The 21,619-nt window shown below is 46.4% G+C and overlaps 1 protein-coding gene across 2 annotated transcripts in view; it reads right to left on the bottom strand.

The window, feature by feature from the left end:
• Positions 1-21,619, bottom strand: part of rapgef5a (Rap guanine nucleotide exchange factor (GEF) 5a) — a 267,567-nt gene that overhangs the window by 36,111 nt on the left and 209,837 nt on the right. For both annotated transcript variants that reach the window (XM_041183142.1, XM_041183143.1), the window contains 4 exons: positions 17,131-17,203; positions 14,527-14,676; positions 14,214-14,311; positions 13,549-13,671 (listed from right to left, as the gene is read on the bottom strand). In XM_041183142.1, coding sequence (XP_041039076.1) covers positions 13,549-13,671; positions 14,214-14,311; positions 14,527-14,676; positions 17,131-17,203 — 444 coding nt within the window. The remainder of the gene's footprint in view (positions 1-13,548; positions 13,672-14,213; positions 14,312-14,526; positions 14,677-17,130; positions 17,204-21,619) is intronic.

Genomic DNA, 21,619 nt, shown 5'->3' on the forward strand with positions numbered 1-21,619 from the left:
TTTTCTAGTCTTCCCTAGACTCAAGGGTGGTGTCAGAGGACTGGAGAATTACAATCATTACGCCCTTGTTCAAAAAAGGTTGTAAGGATAAGCCCAGCAATTACAGACCAGTCAGTTTAACTTCAGTGGCGGGCAGGATTCTAGAAACAATTATTCGGGATAGAATTAGTAGTCAAATGGAAAAATATTGGATGATGAGGAAAAGCCAGCATGGATTTCTAAAGGAGAAATCATGTTTAACTAACTTGCTGGAGTTTTTTGAAGAGGTAACAGGAAAGGTCGATGAGGGTAATGCTTTTGATGTGGTGTACATGGACTTTCAAAAGGGATTTGATACAGTGCCAGACAACAGACCTGTGAGAAAAGTTATTGCTCATGGAATAAAAGGCACAGTAGCAACGTGGATACAAAATTGGCTGAAAAATAGGAAGCAGAGAGTAATGGTCAATGGATAATTTTCGGGCTGGAGGAAGGTTTGTAGTGGAGTTCCCCAGGGGTTGGTATTGAGACCCTTGCTTTTCCTGACCTTGGTGTGCAGGGGACAATTTCAAGGTTTGTGGATGATACGAAACTTGGCAATGTTGTAAACTGTGAGGAGGACAGTGCAGAACTTCAAAAGGATATTGGCAAGTTGGTGTAGTGGGAAAATAAGTGGCAGATGAAGTTCAATGCAGAGAAGTGTGAGGTATTGCATTTTGGTAGGAAGAACATCGTCAGACAATTTAAAATAAGGGGTGAAATTTTGAAGGGGGTGCAGAGCAGAAAGACCTGGGTGTATATGCACATAGATCATTGAAGGTGGCAGGACAGATGGAGAGAGCAGTTAATAATGCGTATAGTATCTTGGGCTTTATTAATAGGGGCATAGAGTACAAGATCAAGTAGGGTATGGTGAATTTATATAAGACACTCGTTAGACTGCAGCTGGAGTATTGTGTACAGCTCTGGGCATCACATTATAGGAAGAATATGAACAAGTTGGAGAGAGTGCAGAAGAGAGTTACAAGAATGTTTCGGGGGTGAGAAACTTCAGTTACGGAGATAGATTGGAGAGGTCCCCACCTTCTCTCCTTGGAGAGAAGGTGGCTTAGAGGAGATTTGATAGAGATGCTCAAAATCATGAGGGGGCTGGACAGAGTAGATAGGGAGAAATTAGTCTCGCTCGTAAAAGGATCAAGAACAAGAATGAGAAGGCACACATTTAAAGTGATTTGCAAAAGAAGCAAATGTGACGTGAGAAAAAACTTTTTCACACGAGTGGTTCGGGTCTGGCATACACAGCCTGGAAATGAGGTGGAGGCAGGTTCAATCAAGGCATTCAAGAGGGGCATTAGACGATTATTTGAATAGAAACAATGTGCAGGGGTACAGGGAAAAGGCAGGGCAATGGCACTAGGTCATAATATTCATTTGGAGGGCCGGTGCAGACACAATGGGCCGAATGGGCTCCTTCTGTGCTATTAAAATTCTGTAATTCTGTGAACTGTTGGAGTGCTATCTTTTGACATCAAACCAATGCTGCATCTCCTCTCTTAGGTGGATATGAAAAATCCCAAAGTATTTTTTTAAGGAGATCAGGAGAGTCCATTCCAATGTCCTAACCAATTTTAACTCCTCAAAGGAGATCACTAAAACAGATTATCTGTTTATTATCTCATTTCTTTTTTCTGAGATCTTGCTGTATGCAAACTGGCTGCAATGTTTGATACATTGCAACAAAGACTATATTCCAAATATGCAGTGATGGTGTGAGACATATAGATGCAAGTTTTTTTCATTTTTTTACTATTTAGAGAGTACATAGCTCAATACGATTGCAAATGAGTCTTTCATGGGTTTGATTTGTAGACAACCCTGGAGGCAAATTCTGGAGCTGTTTCTTGTACTTGTTGTTCCTCAAACAACATTTTTTGGCTTTAAGTTAAGTAAGGCTTCCAGTGCAGAAATTATATTTTAAACAATTTGTACACTGTGTGTTAATATACCACTATTCTGCATAAAAATGATGACAATACAGAACTTTTTGCTCTTCTCTATGTTCTGACACAATAAACATTGGTCTGGCTGAACCATATGGATTCTTTCCTGATTTTCCACAGTGAATCCTCCAATTCAACAAAGGAAGTTCCGAATGGCATCAAACCCAAACTCAGAGGAAGATGAAGTGAAGAATGAATCCAACTATAAAGTTCTCACAAACCGCTTACTTTGTGCCTCAGGCAGAGAACTGAGCAGAGATCTTATCCATCCTTTCACAAGGAGATCAGCATCAGAAGAAAAAAGGCAATGTTATGTTCTCAGAAGTGCCCAGGAAACATAATTTAAATGGAGACTACAACATCTGTGCATTTCTCCCCCTCAGCTCACAGAGCCATAGTAATCGACTGATTTCAACATTACCAAGGCCATATGAAGCCTAAACAGTTGTCCTTAAACCAGAGGGCATTTTATTTTTATTCATCCAGGGGATGTGACGTCACTGGCTAGGCCAGCATTTATTGCCCATCACTAGTTGCCTTTGAGCAGGTGGTGAACTGCCTTCTTGAACTGCTGCAGTCCATGTGGTGTAGGTACACCCAGTGCTGGAGGGACTGACATCCTTGAAGGTGGATAAGTCACCAGGGCCGGATGGATTCTTTCCTAGGCTGTTAGAGGAAGCCAGGGAGGAAATAGCAGATGCTCTGGTGATCATTCTCCAATCCTCACTAGATACAGGAGAGGTGCCAGAGGATTGGAGGTCTGCAAATGTTGTACCATTATTTAAAAAGGGTGTTAGGGATGGGCCAAATAATTATAGGCCAGGCAGTCTGACTTCAGTGGTGGGCAAATTCATTGTCACTTAGAAAGGCATGATTGGTCAGGAATAGTCAGCATGGTATTCTTAAGGGAAAGTCATGTCTTACTAACTTAGTAGAATTTTTTGAGGAAGTAACAAGAAGGATTGATGAGGGTAGTGTAGTGGATACTATCTACATGGATTTTAGTAAGGCATTTGACAAGGTCCCACATGGCAGACTGGTCAGAAAAGTCACTAGTCCATGTGGTGTAGGTACACCCAGTGCTGTTAGGAAGGGAGTTCCAGGATTTTGACCCAGTGACAGTGAAGGAACGGTGGTTTATTTCCAAGTCAAGATGGTGAGAGACTTGGAGGGGAACTTCCAGGTGGTGGTGTTCCCATCTATCTGCTGCCTTTGTCCTTCTAGATGGTAGTGGTTGTGGGCTTGGAAGGTGATGTCCAAGGAGCCTTGGTAAGTATGTGCAGTGCATCTTGTAAATGGTACACACTGCTGCTACTGTGCATCGGTCATGGAGGGAGTGAATGTTTGTGGATGTGGTGTCAATCAGGTGGGCTGCTTTGTCTTGGATGGTTTCAAGCTTCTGGAGTGTTGTGAGAGCTGCACTCATCCAGTCAAGTGGGGAGTATTTGATCACACTCTGAGTTGCGCCTTGTAGATGTGGACGAGCTTTGGGGAATCAGGAGGTGAATTATTCATCCCAGGGTTCCTAGCCACAGTATTACATGGCTAGTCTAGTTCAGTTTCTCGGTTGTGTTCGAGTACAATTCTGCTGCTGCTGATGGCCCACAGCGTCTCATGGATACCCAGTTTTGAGTTGCTAGATCTGTTCAAAATCTATCCCATTTAGCACAGCAGTAGTGCCACAGAACAGGAGGCTATCCTCAATGTGAAGGCGGGACTTCGTCTCCACAATGACTGTGCAGTGGTCACTCCTACCGATACTGTCATGGACAGATGAAGCTGTGGCAGGCAGGTTGGTGAGGATGAGGTCAAGCACTGCTAAGAGGGAAGCTTTTTTTTAAATAAATGATTACTTTAATGTGGAGCCAACAGCAGCAAAAGTCTCCTCCTGTTTTCTTAGCATTACTGTATTTTGCTGCTGACCTCTACTCAGTCCTTCATCCTGTTTCCTCACCCTCTCAACCTCCCAACCCCAACCTTCCCAGGGTGAGGCAAATGTTGAATGTGGAGAGGACCAAAGTCAATTAAAATAAACCCTTGGATCATTTTCCTTAACTGAATTACAAACAACAAGATAGCTGTTTAAAATATACTACAGGCGGAGTTTTTCCTTCCAGGACTATGTCCTGTGGCGGGGCCAGGGCCAGGGGACGGTGGGGGAGGGGGGAGGGGGGGCGGGGTGTTCCCCGTCAAGGAGGCTGCAGGAATTCATGCTGTAACATGTGACCCCCACCTCATTAATTATGCAGTTGGGGGTTTCCTGACATATTGCGCGGCGGGACGGGCTGGATGGAGCCCTCTGCACTGTAATATCCAGGCACCGTATTTGATAGGTGTCCAGACACCAACTCACCCATCAGGCTGATTGAGGAGATGGCCAGAAGATGACAGGGACCTCTGGCATCCAAGCTCAGCGATGCCTCCCTGGGCATCCTCCTTGGCCAAGTGGAGACCAGGGGGGACGGATTTATCCAGCCAGTGGGAGGAGGAGGCCGGGCAGGGATACAAACCTTTCATAGGAACATGTCTCCAGGACAGTCAGTGCCCAGGGCCTCCCGGAGGTCCAAAAAAGGATGAATGACCTCATCCCGCCACCAGGGTAAGTGAGCCCTCAGCTGCTCACACTCACCTCAATGAATGTTCCAGGGACATGGGCCTCAGTGGCAACTTGATAAGGTCATGCCTCATAGCCCTAATGCAGTCCCTCCATTCTGCAGGGTGGAGAGGCCAGAGTGCGCCTCTCACCCTTCCACACAGGGACCTCACATGCTGTGTGGAAGGTGGCAGGAGAAGTGGGTGTTGAGGGCACCAGCAAGCACTGCTAATGACACACCTGTCTAAGCCTTATTCTTCTAACATGGCCTCACCGCTCTGGAATGTGCTAGCCCAGAACCCTTCCGGACAACCTGCAGTGCATCAACCACATGGCACATAACCCAGTGGATTATTTGTAAAAAAGATATGTGAAGTCGCTATATACAATTAAATGATAAATACAATTGCTCTCAATCCCATCTTCTCTCTTTGCTCAGGAGAAGTTAAGCCATAATTGTCAAGAGAGGGAGAAGATGGGAAGGGATTGGCTACAGTTGAAAGAGTTCACTGATTTTGAGGAGTGGGCAGCCTAGCTGGCAGGGGTGGAGTGGGACAGGGTCATTGAGATGGAGAGATTGGCTTTCAGCCTCCATCCAGTAAGGATCCATGTGTGTCATAGAAACCTCAGGAACAAGGGAGCCTCCATGTTGGAGGCAGCTCATGCAGCCACTTGTGCTCTTCTCTCTCACTTTCAGGTGTCTCCAGGAATAGAGCAAGACCTGAGACTCAGGAAGCCGTGTCTAGCTCTAACACCAGCCCGGAGAGGAGCGAGGACATCGCTGATGAAGAAAGTGCCCTTGTCAAGGCATCACAGCAGACACCTGCACCCTCCAGCAGCCCAAAGACACACACCTCGGTCAGTATTACTTCTAATGTAGGAAGGGTCTCACATTCTGGTGGTCTCTGCACATATATGTGTCTGCAGCAGGAAGAGGCAGGGTCAGCCAAGCTCACCAGCACTTGGAGGAGTGCTAGGGAAAAGGCATCTGCAAGGCCCGAATCTGATGACAGGCCTCTGGAATCAGCCCTCCAACTGATGGTGGAGAGTCAGCAAGAGGCAGGGGAACTTCAGGCAGAGGTGTTGGAGGCCCTCAACAAGGTGGCATGAGAGGTGGAAGAGGCTGTCCACCTGCTGGCTGAAAACGTGGTACCGACTTGTGCACAGTGGGGAGGGTGGCGGCCTCCACAGATATTCTAGTCCAACAGATTCTGCCAGAGATGCACGCAGACCTGCACTCCATTGTTGTAGCCATGGGGGCAGCTTTTACAGTCGGACCTCCCTACAGGTGTCCTTTCCCCTCAAGGAGTCGGGCAGGGCCTTTGGGCATCCAAAGGGAGGGGGAGCGGCAGCAGGACACCCCTGGGTCATCCACTCAGGACTCACTGAGGTTGTCTGGCCTTTCCAAACCCCTTTTCCTGTGACCCCTACAACCTCGTCCCTTATCACTGCAGATGGGGCAACTGGCCCATAGCAGAACAGCCAAAGTAAGCTGGGGTCCTCCAGGCCTCAGGTCTCCAGAGAATGGCTGCCAAGGTCATCCAAAGCAACAGGGCCAATAGGTCAGCAGGCTGCCTCCACCCCTGCTGCAGATGTCAAGGGGAGCTCTGGGTGGTAGGGAGAGAAAAGTTCAGAATTCCCAAGTGGTTGTACGTTTGAATGTCGTACATGTCAAACTTTGGTAAATATGGTTCACTTGCATTTTAATCATGTCTAATGTGGTGTATTTGCGATAGTCCTTCAGCCTTTGTGCACCCACCTACCTCTTCATCTTCCTGGGGACACCCTGATCCCTGGAATCAGGCATGTGCAGGGAGGCAAAGGCCTTTGACAGGACCCTTGCGAGCCATGTGCAAAAAGTCTCCCACGCACACGCTGAGCCTTTGCCCTTCACACTCTCATCTGTCCCAGGGTCCTAGCACTGTGAAAACTACATGCTGAGATTCCCCTTCTGTTGCCCAGTTGAGCTGACCTGCATCTCCAACCACTCCCGATGACCCAATTCCCATACAGTATCTTGAGACCTCCACCATGAGGCTCTGCATAGTTGCACCCAGCCATGGTGGTAGTAACATTCAAGCTGTACTCTAACACCTTTCCCCCCCCCACCCAGTCACCCACACCCTCTTCCCCATAACCATTGACCCCACCCCCGGAATGACCTGTGACCTCCCCACTGTCACCCTTCACCATCTCCCAACGCCTTCCATCAAGTCCAGGTTAATGTATAAGTCCCCATCCTTCCTGAAAATCCATCCCCATTATGTTAGACATGCCACCCCACTCCCCCCCAATTCGAGTCACTTCCCACATCACCACCAACAACCTTTGGCGCCCCATCACACGACATAGTCGCACCCTCACCTTCCCACTCTACCAACTCCCACCATTCCCTCCTTCATTGGTTACCCTCAGTTTTCCCCCCAGGAATCCATCATTGATTCCATCAACCCCTCCCTGTGAATCTCTTCATAACTCTATACCCCTCAATGCCCCTTTCACACCTTCTATATATCCCTTCACAAAAACACCTGCCCTCACCCCCAAGCCCGCAACCCAACACGGTCCTTCCTACCCTCCAGCTCTGTACCAGCTCAATCATTGCAAGACCTCTGCTGAATCTCTCTCTTTCCCCGACACTCCCAACCTCCCTGTCCCCCTCTAGGCCTGTACAGCGGCCCCACCTCTTCATTCTTTTCCTCCCCATCTTTTGACTGCTCCCCCTTCCCACCCCTCCACAGACCCTTGCCACCAAACAGTACCTGCTGCAGCCTTCCACCTGCAGCTTGAAGATTCAAAACTTGGGAGAAGTTGCTGATTGAAGAACCAATCCCTGGAGGAGGTTTCTGGTTGAAGACTTGATCCCTGGAAGAAGTTGCTGCACCAAGAACAACAACCCCCTGGATGCTGCTACGCAGAGAAGGTCCACATGGTTGGCGCTCTACCCACCCACTGCTGATCCACTGGCGTTCCAGGGTCCAGTCGCTGGAGGTCTCCATTTTGTCCTGAACTCCACAAGCTGCCCAAGGCCTTCTGAAGGTGAGTGCTGACATTTATAAGCCACCTTGGTCCAGACGTGCTCTGGACCAGCGTGACTTCCTGCTGGCGTCATGGACAGTCGGACGGGGGGGGGGGGCGGGGTTTGGGGCGGCGATTCCAGTTGGGCCTTCATCTGCATCCCACTAGCGGGATGCAAATCAGTTTCATGCTGGCATCTGGTGGAAACTGTGACCCACCATGGCATGTGGGTGTGGAAGATCCCACCGTCACTTTATGCCAGTGTGAAACCAATTTTTGAGCTCCCACCGCATTGCTTCCCCGCCACCTGCCATTAAACCCATTGTTGAGTGGACAATATGGTGGGAAGGCCAAAAATCAGAATTGATACCAGTTTGCAATCAGCCACTCCGCCCAACAATGGCGCCACATTTCCCGCCATCGAATGTCGGGAACTTCATTGTAATACGTGTGCATATCATAGTAAGCCCAGCTCGCCGGAATCATCCCCCACATCGGCAGGAAAACACGCCAGTGCAGAACACATCATGACAAGTGTGACATATAGAAGTTGGGAATTACTGTCAGGGCCTGGCTCACATTGCAGACATCCAAGGGGCAGAAGGTGCTGAAGCCCAACAGCAATGGGACTCCGGAGGAACATCCATTACATGCTGAGTGGATTCTCTTGGGTATGGCATGGCTGCAAAATAGCTCATGGAAGGTGGAAGGTCACCATTGACAGTCTGCTTTGGGACTTCAGTGTCTTGGCCGTTTTATGGATGATTGTCGAGTGGATGCAGAGCAAGGTCCAGCTGTGAGTGTAAGAGGAAGGCGTCGTGAAGGTGAGGTTGGGAGGTAGAGGGAGTACAAGGGGAGGAGGGGGTAATGGGGGAGAATAAGGCAACTGGGGAAGTAGATGTAAGGGAGGAGGAAGGTATAAGGGAAGGAGTTTGGAGGAGGGAAGGAGTCCAGAGAGGAGAAGGAGTCCAGGGGTGAGGAATGAATCCAGTAGGAGGAAGGAGTCTGGAGAGGGGAAGGAGTAGGGGCCAAAGAAGAAATGAGGAAGGGGGAAGGGGTAAGGCTGGAGGAAGAAGTATGTGGAGGAAACAATCTGGCGAGGGGAAGGAGTAAGAATGGAGGAAGGAGTTAGGAAGGGGGAAGGAGTAAGGGGGTGGGGTAAGGAGTCTGTGGGGGAGAGGAGTCTGGGTGGGGGCTGGGGGGTGAAGGAGTTCAAAGTGGGGAAGGAGTTCCAATTGGGGGAATGAGTCCGGAGTGGGGAGGGGTGTCCACGTGACCATGCAAGGGAGGGTTCTGTGGAGTTTATGACTGCCTCCTGGGGCAGGGTGGAAGGTTGAGGTGGTACAGTCGGAGGGTGCGATGGTATCGGTAGAAGGGGCAGCAAGGGTGGCTTGTGAGGACTCGGAGGCAGATACAAACCCTGGGGGTGGGAAGGAGGAGCTCGGGAAGGTTAATGTGGATTGGGCTGGGATTTTTGGGAAGGTAGGGTACGTGCACATTCACCTGGACATCCTTGAAAGAAAAGGGTTGTAGCTGGTAGGTGACAGTGGGGACTTGGAAGGTGGTGCCGGGGTGTGGAGTCAATAGTGATGGGGAAAAGGACATGGGTGACGGGGGAAGGGGAAAGGATGGGGAACCTGAAGAAGAATGTTAAATGCACCATGCTTGCAAATCCGAAAGTGAAAGGGGACTCGTGGTGGGCGGGAACAGGTGCTGCATGGGAGTGCTACAGAGAATGGGCAGAGATGTAGGTCAGCTCAGATGGACAACTGAAAGTGAACCCCAGCAGGCAGCATTGAAAATACTCATTGAAATGAGTGTGAAAAGTGGAGGATCTCTGTGTGTGGAAGAGTGCTTACATGAGGCTCCGAAAGTCCCTGCCACACACATTTCTTCCTCCAGAATCACTCGTGGGCCTGCTGTGTACAGCTGAACTGCTAGTGGTTGGGGGGGTTGGTGAAGAATGCATGGGTAACACGCGAAGCCTTTAATGAAACTGAAAGACACCAATACACGTTATTCAGTGAAAGTGAATATATTTTCACATTATAAAGTGACAAAACGTGTTCACCCGTGAAACCAACTGTGATCAGAATTTCCTAACTTTTCTAGCCCTTACATTTCTAGCTGCTGCCCTGATATCCGCAGCAGGGGTGGAGACAACTTGTGCAATGGGTGGCCCTGTTGCCTCTGATGACTTTAGCGTGGGTCTTCTGGAGAGCCGAGTGGGTCCTCTTGGGGGCCCCAGCTTGCTCTGACTGTCCTTCTGTAGGCAAGCTGCACCCTCCGCGAAGACAGAGAATGAGGTTGAGGGGGTCACAGGCAATGGGGACTAGGAGGGAGTGGACAGCCTCTGAGATTCCTGAGTGGATGACCCACGGTGTCCAGCTGCCGCTCGTCCTCCCTTTGGGTGTCCAAGGGTGTCCGGCCTGACTCTTTGAGGGGAAGGGCATGTGGGCACCACTTCATTAGAGAGCAGGCAGACACGCTCCTCTGACTCATGTACAACTCTGTTGAGGGCTTCCAATGCTCTGCGTGATGTTCCCTCACCTTCTGCTGACCCCCCAGGATGAGTTGGAAGGCCAAATCCAGAGCTTCATCATCTGACTCTGAACTCACAGATGTCTCTTGCCCAGCAGTCCCCCCAGTACTGGGAAGCTTGTTTGCCTCCTCCTGCTTTGGACATGTGTCCGTGCGGTGACCACAAGATTGTGAACCTGAGCTGAGGTGTGTGAATCTGTGCTGGTGCGTGGTGTGGGTAAGTGCTGTGACGGGTCTTCCAGGCTGCTTATTTCCAGCTCTTTAATGGAGGAGGTGTCCTCTTTGGAGGTGAGGATGTGGATGGAGCTGAGGGATTGGCTGGCTGAGGCTGTCAGTCGCTTGGCAGAGCTCCCTGTGAACCAAAGTGGAGATAATTAGTGCATGGCAGCAGAGTCAAAAGCAGGAGAGAGAGCACTCATTTCCATTGAGAGAGGGATGATGTGATGCAGGACCCTCACAGGATGTTCGCCGTCGACCTTACCATCGCCGCAGGCACAGTCCATGCCCTCATCTGTCAGCACGATGGTGTGCTCCTCAGTGTGAGTGAGGGGCCTAATGTGGGCCACTCCACCCCCAGTCTGGGACCTCACTCCACTGTTGTGAGCCAGCTTCTCCTGCATGAAAACAGATGGAGAGAGTGTGAGCTGGACACATGGCACTGCACGGAATGTTTGTGTGGTGAGTGGAGCCATGGACAGGAATGAGAATGTGAGCTCCAGAGGATATGAGCCTGATGGAGATGTGAGGGTATGTGTGAGAGTTAGTGGTGTTGTCCCTTGAGGTGTGAGATCCCTGTGGATGTGTGATGGGTTTGTGAGTGTGTGAGCTGAGAGTGATGAGAAGAGTAACTTATCCCAGCGAATGGAGGAGATCATTCTTCCTCTTGCAACACTGGGTGGCTGTCATTTTTTGCAGGGCTTTGGCACTGACCACCGCTGCCAGTGCCTGCCATGCTGGATTAGTAACCTTACTTGCTGGCCTTTGCCAGAGTAGGGGTTGAAGAGATCATGGCTCCTTTTGTTCGAGGGTCACAGAGAGATATAGCTCCAGCCATCTTAAAAGGTCTTTGTCCAGTTTTTTAAATTATAGAGATAGACATAAGGATAGCTACATATGTTTTATAAAAATATACAAGGTGAGATCTTAGTCCTCTCACACTGTTACAGCCTTTCTCAATCCCAGCCACCACTACCCTCCCTCATGTTGCAGCTGACTGGAAGGTCAGAGTCTTGCTTATGGTCTGGACAGAAGTCTACAGCAAAGCATTGACCCAGTCTGCATTTGGCCTCTCCAATGTAGAGGAGAATGCATCGTGAGCAGCAAGCACAGTTTACTAAATTGAAAGACGTACAAATAAATCATTGCTTCATCTGGAAGGAATGTTTGGGGCCTTGGGCAGTGAGGAGAGAGGAGGTAAAGGGGCAAGTGTTACGTCTTCTGCAATTGCATGGAAGGGTGCCGTGAGAAGAGGATGAGATATTGTGGGTGATAGAGCAACGGACCAGGGTGTCGCAGAAGGAATGATTTCTTCAGAATGCTGACGGGATGGAAGGAGACGATGTGTTTGGTAGTGGGTTCATGCTGGAGATGGTGGAGGAAATGGCGGAGGATGATTATTTGAATATGGAGGCTCGTGAGGTGCAAAGTGAGGACAAGGGGAAGCATCTTGTAGTTCTGGGAGGGAGCGGAAGAGGTTAGGTTGGAGTGTGGGAAATAGCTCGGACAGGGTTGAGGGCTTTGTCACCACTGGGAGTGGTGGTGGGGTAATCCTCGGTTCAGGTAAAAGGGAGGTATGTCGAAAGCGCAGTTATGGAAGGTAGCATCATCTGAATAGAAATGACAGACTCTAGAGAAACTGGCAGAATGGGATGGAGTCCTTACAGGAAGCAGAGAGTGAGGAAGAGTAGTTGAGGTAGCTGTGGGAATTGGTGGGCTTGTAATGAACAATAGAGGACAGTCTATCCGCAGAAACGGAGATAAGATGCCAAGGAAGTAAAATGTTGGTGATGGACCACGTGAAGGTGAGAGAGGGGTGGAAATTGGAAGCAAAATTGATTAATTTTTCTGGTTCTGAAAGAGAGCAGAAAGCAGCACCAATACAATCATCTATGAGCTGGAAAGAAAATTGTGGGAGGGAACCTAAGTAGGACTGGAACAAGGAATGTTCCACATACATGAGAAAAAGATCGGCATAACTACTGCTCATGTGGGTACCCATAGCCACAACTTTTATTTGTAGGAAGTGAGACAGGTTAATGGAGAAATTGTTCAAAGAGAGAACAAGCTCAGTCAGGCAGAGGAGAGAGATGGTGGATGGGGAACGTTTGGGCCTCCATTCAAGGAAGAAGTGGAGAGCTTTCAGACTGTCCTGGCGAGGCATGGAGATGTAGAGGGGTTGGATGTTCACAGTGAAGAGGAGGTGATTAAAGCCAAGAAACTGGAAATGGTTGAAATGCCATAGGGTGTCAGAAGAATCACAAATGTAGGTGGGAAGAGACTAGTCTTATTATGATTCTGGTTCAGCCTGATCAAGCTGACCTATTTCGCTTTCATAAACAAAACCAGAAAATGCTGGAAAAACTCAGCAGGTCGAACAGCATCGGTGGAGAGAGAAACACAGTTAACATTTCGAGTACGTATGACCCTTCTTCAGAGCTGACCCTTCTTCATCACTTTCACACCTGGATATTCACTCTCCTCAACAATCAAGTTACATTTTTTTCTGTTAACTTGAATGACAACTCCAATAACAACAATTTGGAGTTAAATAGTGCCTTTAAATTAGAAAAATAAGTCAAAGAAGGAGTTGCTACGAGGGTTGACAAAAGGCTTGGCCAAAGAAGTTTTTAAGGTGAGTTTGAAAGGAGAGAGAAGTGGAGAAGTCCAAGGGTTTCGGGTGGGTGGGGGCAGGCAGGAACTTTAGAGCATCGGGTCTAGGTGGCTGAAAACATGCAATTGTAAACTGAAAATACTGGAATCAGAGGAATGCGAGTTTGTGGTTGGGGGCTTGGGGTTTGTGTGCCAAACAAACATTTCTGTAAGGACATGTCCAATAGTTCTGAATAGAATAGTTATCATAGTTTTGAATAGCCATCAGACAGAAATAACTTTAGGTAAATGTTACATCATTATAAGTAATTCAGTGCACACTGATTTATGATCCTCTAGCTAATGACAAATTGCTTGCTCTGCCACTAGTTCAGTGTTTGCTTAATATAAACTGCTGGCTAAAGGGAACAAACAGCATGGGGCTTCTTTCAGTGCATTGTATGTACTTATTTCAGGAATTGTTAAGAAGATGTTCAACCGGTACTCAAAATGTTCACTTACAACAGTGAAGTTCCTGAACAGAACAAATAAATGCTTTGACGTGTGCAAATAAGTTACTCGGTAGCTTGTTTAATGGCTAACACTTACTTCACATATGCAGTTAAATAAATCCCAATCAAAATTGGTTAATTTGTTGGCCAATTGCCAGGTGTTCATTCCAAGCATTTGGATAGTTCGCTGTGGTATTTCATCACTTTCTGCTGTAAGAGTCTGGAAGAGATACATGAATATCAAATTAATAACTATATGTGCCTTCTATTGAATAAGTTATGAAGTCCTATAGTACTGGAATGATACGGTGGGATGATCAATACAAAACCTGAATGTGTTTGTCTGAAATTTCACTTTCTGCTGTGTTAGGTGAAGCGCTAACCCATTTAAAATGATGGTCCCCACTGAAGTATCAAAGAAGAGTTTCAAATTAATCTGTGATGTCACACTGGTACAGGCAGCAAAAAGAGAGAGCTGTATAAGCTTGGTAAAAGTAATACCCATGTTGAGCTGGACTAAATGGGTGTTTATGTCTGTTAATTTTCAAAATTGAGCTTGGCTTAGTGTCTAATTTACTTCCTGTTTGCCCTTGATTGTGTCACACAGTCCAGTGCCCAGACTATCTTCAGTTTCCAATACAGCCACATTCACATCTGCTTTGCATAATTTAATGCCTCCCAGCTGAGATCAGAGAGTAGACTGAGAAACCAAGAATGTTGGTGCATGGTTTACTGCACAAAAGTAGGACAACTGTTTCTTACCAAGAAATCAGTGGGATCTTTTTTACAAACAAATATCCGAGTGGTGGGATCCAGAGATTTAAAAATGGACACGTCATCAGGTTGAAGAATTCGCCTTTCTAGAAACAGGAAAAAAAAGCTTGAATTAGAAATCAGGCAAAACAACCATTTCAATTCCTAAAATCATGTCAAAACAGCTATGGGTAAAACCACTTTTAACTCTGCATTGAAACAATTAATAGTTTCTAAAATTAGGAACCTAAACCTAAATAATAATGGAAGCATCATATTTTGCATTAAAACCTTTAATTTGATATTGCAATAGGAAACTCACCCTCAGTGGAAGTGACTATCACTGGTATCAAATCCTCCTCACATTGCTGAAGCTTTTCAGCTACAATGTGGAGAAGCTGCTGTGCTGACGTTGACATTTTAGTTCGGAAACTGACATAAGAATGGTCTGCCACATAGACACGACAGAAAACTGCAGAGAAAATGAAATTAAATGTTTCAAAATTAATTAATTCCCAACATTTTGGAGTGTATAGGTAAAGCCTGCAGACAATAAGAAAACGTGGAATATTTTATTTCATGAAGCAATAAACATTATTATAAGACCATAAGACATAGGAGCAGAAATTAGGCCATTCGGCCCATCGAGTCTGCTCCACCATTCAATCATGGCTGATAGGTTTGTCAACCCCATTCTCCTGCCTTCTCCCCGTAATCTTTGATCCCCTTACTAAGCAAGAACCTATCTATCTCCGTCTTATATACACTCAATGACCTGGCCTCCACAGCCTTCTCTGGTAATGAATTCCGCAGATTCACCACTCTCTGGCTAAAGAGGCTTCTCCTCATCTCTGTTCTAAAAGGTCTTCCCTTTACTCTGAGGCTGTGCCCTCAGGTCCCAGTCTCTCCTACTAATGGAAATATCTTCCCCATAGCCACTCTATCCAGGCCTTTCAGTATTCTGTAAGTTTCAATCAGATCCCCCCTCATCCTTCTAAATTCCATCACGTATAGACCCAGAGTCCTCAAACGTTCCTCATATGTTAAGCCTTTCATTCCTGGGATCATTCTCGTGAGCTTCCTCTGGACCCTTTCCAAGCCAGAACATCCTTCTTGAGATACGGGGTCCAAAATTGCTCACAATATTCTAAATGTGGTCTGACCAGAGCCTTATAAAGCCTTAGCAGCACAACCCCACTTTTATATTCTAGTCCTCTCGAAATAAATGCCAACATTGCATTTGCCTTCCTAACTACCGACTCAACCTGCAAGTTAACCTTAAGAGAATCCTGGACTAGAACTCCCAAGTCCCTTTGCACTCCAGATTTCTGAATTCTCTCCCCATTTAGAAAATAGCCTAAGCCTCTATTCTTCCTACCAAAGTGCATGACCTCACATTTCCCCATGTTGTATTCCATCTGCCACTTCTTTGCCCATTCTCCTAACCTGTCCAAATCCTTCTGCAGCCTCCCCGCCTTCTCAATACTACCTGTCCCTCCACCTATCTTTGTATCATCTGCTAACTTAGCCAGGATGCCCTCAGTTCCTTCATCTAGATCATTAATATATAAAGTAAAAAGTTGTGGTCCCAACACTGACCCCTGCGGAACTCCACTAGTCACCGGCCGCCATCCTGAGAAGGACCCCCTTATCCCCACTCTCTGCCTCCTGCCAGACAGCCAATCTTCTATCCATGCTAGTACCTTGCCTCTAACACCATGGGTTCTTATCTTACTGAGCAGCCTCCTGTGCGGCACCTTGTCAAAGGCCTTCTGGAAGTCCAAGTAGATAACACCCATTGGCTCTCCTTTGTCTAACCTACTCATTACCTCCTCAAGACTTCTAACATTTGTCAGGCATGACCTCCCCTTGATCGTTATTTTATGTGTTATCAAGTTACAGCTATCAGTACTTTCCATATGTAAACACTAAAATTATACAAGAAATTGGAAATGAAATTTTCAAAACTATACCTTTCTGTAAGTTCCCATTCTGTTTGATGAGTGTGGACTAAGGTCATAGTGAGCCAGTGTGCATCTTACCTACCAATGGACTATTCTAAGTGGGGGAGGGGGTATGAAGGGCCATGGGGGTGGGTGGAGGGGCATGGGTTGGCATAGAGGGGATAAAGGGGCATAGGGGGGTGAGTGAGCAGCATAACCCGACCATCTCCCCCTTCCCACACCCATCAGAATCCAATTGTCTCTAAAATAGAGAATTGACATACCATTTTTCAAGCAAGAACACTCTCCGCTGCTGCTGAAATTCAGGCAGCTTCGTGGTTTTCTGGCGTGATTTTCAAAAACAAGAATCGGAACCACAAAGCTCCCCGAAGGTCAGAAGCAGCAGCGCAACATCTCAGTGAAACTGACTGACCGACAAGGAGCTCAGCCTCAAGGTTCAGATTTTTTTTAAAGTCGGTCTTTCAGTATGAAGATCTGGCTGTTCAGGCTGGGGGGTGGGGGGGGGCAACAAAAGAAACTCCGTTTGGAGCAATGAGGCCAGGTCCCAGCCCCAGGCCCCGGAGTTTGGCACCGTCTGCACACCCACCCTCCCTTTAGCCCTGCCTGCCTCCACACCCTGCTGCCTCCAAACTGCTTCCGGGGGGGGTGAGCACGACTCCCATAAAACCTGACCTCCACTAGAATGAAAATCTGAACTTCCGGGGCACTTCTTCAGGAGTCAGGTCTGTGGAGCCAGGAATTCTCCCGACTCTGCAAACCCAATTCAAGATCAAAAATTCAGGCCTTTGCAACTGGAAAAACTCCACATGTTCTCGAATTAACCAGGAAGGCTTGCAAACATTTCTGAAAATTCCAGAGTGGGCGAATAGCCCAGCTGAGCAGAATTAGAGTCCTATTGAAAAGGATCAGCAATAAAGAGGAGGTGAGGGGCCCCTTATCCTCAGTTCTCCTCCAAAACCAACCTTCTTCAGCTTCATATTCTTTAGGTTGCAGCCACTTCTCTCTGCAACTGAGTTGGTGGAAAATTGTTGTATTCTGTAAATAAATAAAAAATGGAGCATATTGACAGAGAAATGATACCATTGCTTTCTAGATGCAATTATGTAGATTAGCATCTTCACAGTAAGTTGTTTTACACATTTGTTCTGAAAAGGTTGTTTCAAAATTTTTGGTGTGTATACACTAGTCCGTTGATATTGTAGGAATTTATACATTGTTATCTTATAGACGTGTAATAAGTGCACTGACAAAGCTGTAAGTGGGAGGCCAGCACTGCACTAGAGAAAGTGGAACAAGGAAAATAAATCTATGTAATCCGCTTTTTTGATTTATAAAATAAAACTCATAAGGGTGTTTAAGTATTGTGGCTTTCCATGGAAGGTCAACTCACCACGATGGATAGTTACACCATAAAGATTCTGGGAAGGCAACTCAGGAGTTACTGGTTAAGTTGGATATCATGGGGGGAAAAATGGATAACATAAGAACTCCACGAATGGTATTGAAATAGTTGCCAAAACTCTTCATTAACTGCAGGTAAAACTCCTTTTAGGCTTCGCTACTCTGAGGGCTCTGCAACATTTACCCTAAACTTTTGTTTCTGCCTATTCAATAACTTTCTACGCTTTCGCCATACAATTTAAGGTTTGTAGCATGACTCCTGTCAGTTAACTCATTGAAAGCATTCTGAAAATTTACTTGCACCTATGGTAATCCCTTTATTGAGGTCTGATCTCATTATATAAGGTCATTAGATGTATGGGCAAATGTTTAACAGAAAGCATGTCTGTAGTAATAGAGTCAGGTAGAACTAGGACCGACCTATACAAGCTAAGGAAGCAGATTAAATATTTGGAAATGTTACTTTTCCCAGAGAGCAATTGAACAATGACCCAGGATTGTGGCAGAGCAGGTGGAATGGTCAGTCGCAGTCAGGCTCTGGATATGATCTGGAGGAAGATTGGGGATAAGGAAGGCTCAAGGCTTCCTTGTGAAGCCTGAGATGTAATATAAATAAATAAATTGGTGGAGGCAGGTTTGATCGCGATATTGAAAAGGGAATTGGATTGCTATCTGAAAAGAAAGCATGTGCAAGACTACGGGAGTAAGGCAGGGGAGTCGGGCTTTCAGAGAGCCAGTGGAGACTCGATGGGCCGAATGACCTTCTTCTGCACTGTAAAGATTCTGTGATTTCTCAGAGAAAAATTGTTGGAAGTAGTTTAATGGATAACTTAATAAAACTTGGTAAGAGACATTTAATGAAACAGAATGCGTGAAGCACGGAAGGAATGCTCTAAATTTATTAAGGACCACAAAGTGAAGGCAAGATTCTCACCCTTCCTGGAAACTTATCCTTTCTCCAAGTGGACCAAAGGATTAATAATAGCAACACTATGGCCAACAAGGTATAACATAGTGCCAAACCAGAACCCACATGGAAGCAGGTGCAGTGCTGGGAAAGGACGGACAGATGGAACGGCTTCAGTATGGGAGCTGGGGAATCTGAAAAATTATTTACAGCACTGAGCCCCAGGCAATCCCTGCCCAATCCACCTCTCAGTCAGGATGAAATGGGGGCATTCTTTAGAGAAAAAATAATGGGAAGTATTTTACTGATACCGTTCACTATCCTGAAAGGTTTACAGAGGATCAGATTAACCATTTCTCATTCCCCATTCCACTTCCCAAGAAAGTGGAAAAGTAAATAATAGCCAACAATTTGTGTTTAGAGACTCCCCATTACGGCTTTTTATATATATTCCATTCTGAGAACCCTGAAGTGATAAAGCATTTGAAATGGTAGAAGCAAAAAGCCCCCTTGTTAGGGGTTGAAGTGGCTGACTGAAATAATGTTAAAATGAGCAGCAAATTATGGTCAACCAACTGTTTGATGCTCCCGCAAGCACGACAAGCAAAGTTTAAATAAGCCAAAATCCTACCCTCATCCCCCACACCTAATGATGCAGCAACTTATGGGCTGAATTTTCCCCCCGCTGGGGGGAACGTTGAAGGGTGGGCACGTGCAGGCACGCTTCCGATCGGCGCCTCCGATTGGAGGTACGGTGCCATTTTACATGGGCAGGCCAATTAAGGCCAGCCCAGCATGACGTCCGCACGGAAGCGCCAAGTGCTCCCTACGTGTAGGGTCCTCAAAATCAAGAGTGCACTCTTTTGCGCATGCACACGAAAGAGCACATTCATCTCCCTGAGGCTAAGTGCAGCCTAAGGGAGATTGTCTGTAAATGTGAAAAAGACAAAATTAGAAAAATAAAATTTCCCTTACATGTCCCCTCATGTGACCTCATGTGACAACGTCACATGAGTTGGGACATGTCTGTAATTTTTACACAATCTTTATTAAAAATTTTTGAAGCCTGCATGAGACCTCATCCCGCCCTTGGGTGAGGTTTCATGCTTTTTCCAGTTCGCGCCAGGGCTCCTGGCTTGCCCACCAACCTTAAGGTTGGACGTGCAGGTCCTTTAGTTGCTTAACTGATCCTGTCAATGGCGTCAATTGGCCATTGACAGGTCGGCAGGCACACAGCTGATTTGGCTGCACTCCTGCCTTCCTGAAAATTTAAATCAGGCACAGTGACATCGAGAGTTCCCCCTGACGTCACCAGGCATCATTTTATGCGTCGGCAAGTGAGCCCCGCCCCTGCTCGCCAACTCATAAAATTCTGCCCATAGAGTTACAAAACTGTTGTTACAGGCTTTCTCATAACAAGTTACTTTAGTGTAACAAAAGCTTTAATGTTTCTTTTTCAACCCTGTCTAAAATAACAATAATGTATATATGGTTAACAAATCACAGTTAGAGGCTCTCAATTACCAAAACCAAACACAACTACTTGACAAAAGATGAGATTGATTCAGCAGCCATTCTTATTTCAAACTTTTACTACTTCATTTCCTCTCCAAGGACAGTCCATAAGTTATTTTATTCAGCATCATGAAGATATATTTTTCTGGTTTAGTGTAAAGTAGGTTCATGGGATGTTATTCTGTCTGCGTGTGTAATTTAATTACATTTTATAGCCAAGCAGACTGCAAGCCGAAGTTATCAAAACAAGTAAGGTGCAGAAGTATCTTTAGTATGCTAATGAGTAAACATGGTCTTAACATGAAAGATGTAAAGGGAATTTGCATTTTAGATAGATGAAGGGGGATTTGAATTTCAAAGAGGTTAAGGAGAATAGTAGCAACATTAAAAGATTTATATTATGAGAAAGGTAAAAGTTCCAAGGACACAAAAACATATGGAAACAATGGAATTTACATGCTAAAAAGGGGGAAACATGTATGAAGGAGAATGAGTCAGGAGAAGGCATTGTAAGATCTAACAGAATGGTGTGAAGCCTCCAGTATTTGTGCATTAAGCTTGCTGTCTACAGAAACTGAAGCTGGGGAAAGCTACTTTGGGCAGAATTTTCAGGTCGGCATGTGGGTATGCGCCCGACCTGCTCGAGCATAAAATAGCACATGATGATGTCAGGCAAGCGTCCCAACGTCATCCTGTGTTCGGGCGCATGCAAAAGTCAGAAGCACGCCCGCCTACAATTAAGGGGGAAATTAAGCTCATTAAAGTTGTAATTGTCCCCAATTTTTCGTGGTCTGTTCAACCTTATGATTGGCGGCTGGACGAATCGGCCAGACATTTTTCACGAAATCTCATCCAAAGGCGAGATCTCCAAGACCTCCTTTCCAGGGGACAGTTGTCCACTAGGTTCCTCGATGGAAATTGGCAGGTTTGTCTCTCTAGCCCCCTCGGGTCCCACAGGCTCCACTGGTACTTCCAAATCATATGACATGCAGCACAGACTCAAGTGTGGATGAAGACTGCATTTCTTTTTGTGCGACTGGCGTTATTTTGCGGAGATGATTCCATTATTAAATTAAAAAAATTAAAATCTATAGGCAGCATTTTTATAATGTAAATGTTCAGGTGAATGCTTGGACATTCTTGTTCTGATTTTAAAATCTTTATTTAATTCGTTGGGAGTCTTCAGCTCCCTGAGGCAGCTCTTTGTCTTTATGGAGCTTTCATTCCGTGCTTGCCCGTGCCCATGCTTATGTCAGCACCTGCCCTTCTCCTGCCCCCACCTCGGCAGCGCTGAGCATTTCAGCGCATGCTTCACGCTGGCTGGCCGTTAATTGGCCAGTCAATGTGAAATCGCAGCTGGGGGCCGATGGCGGTCAGTGGTCTGTTCCCCGGCCGCTCCCAGATCTGCTGATCGCGCCTGCATGCTGCTCTTTGAATTCTGCTGTCCAGGGTATTAAGTTCATTTGCTGGACCTGTTTAATATCTGAAAATCTACTTTTGGACCATTGCCTTAAAAGGGGTATAACTGGGAGCCAGGTTAATTTGGGATTTTAGGAGTTAATATTGTAGTAATTTGTATGTGCTTGAAATATTTTCTTTTGTCAATAACTTTTTATGTCTTGACTCTA

The sequence above is a fragment of the Carcharodon carcharias genome, chromosome 3 (genome assembly GCF_017639515.1).
Source record: "Carcharodon carcharias isolate sCarCar2 chromosome 3, sCarCar2.pri, whole genome shotgun sequence".
Lineage (NCBI taxonomy): Eukaryota > Metazoa > Chordata > Chondrichthyes > Lamniformes > Lamnidae > Carcharodon > Carcharodon carcharias.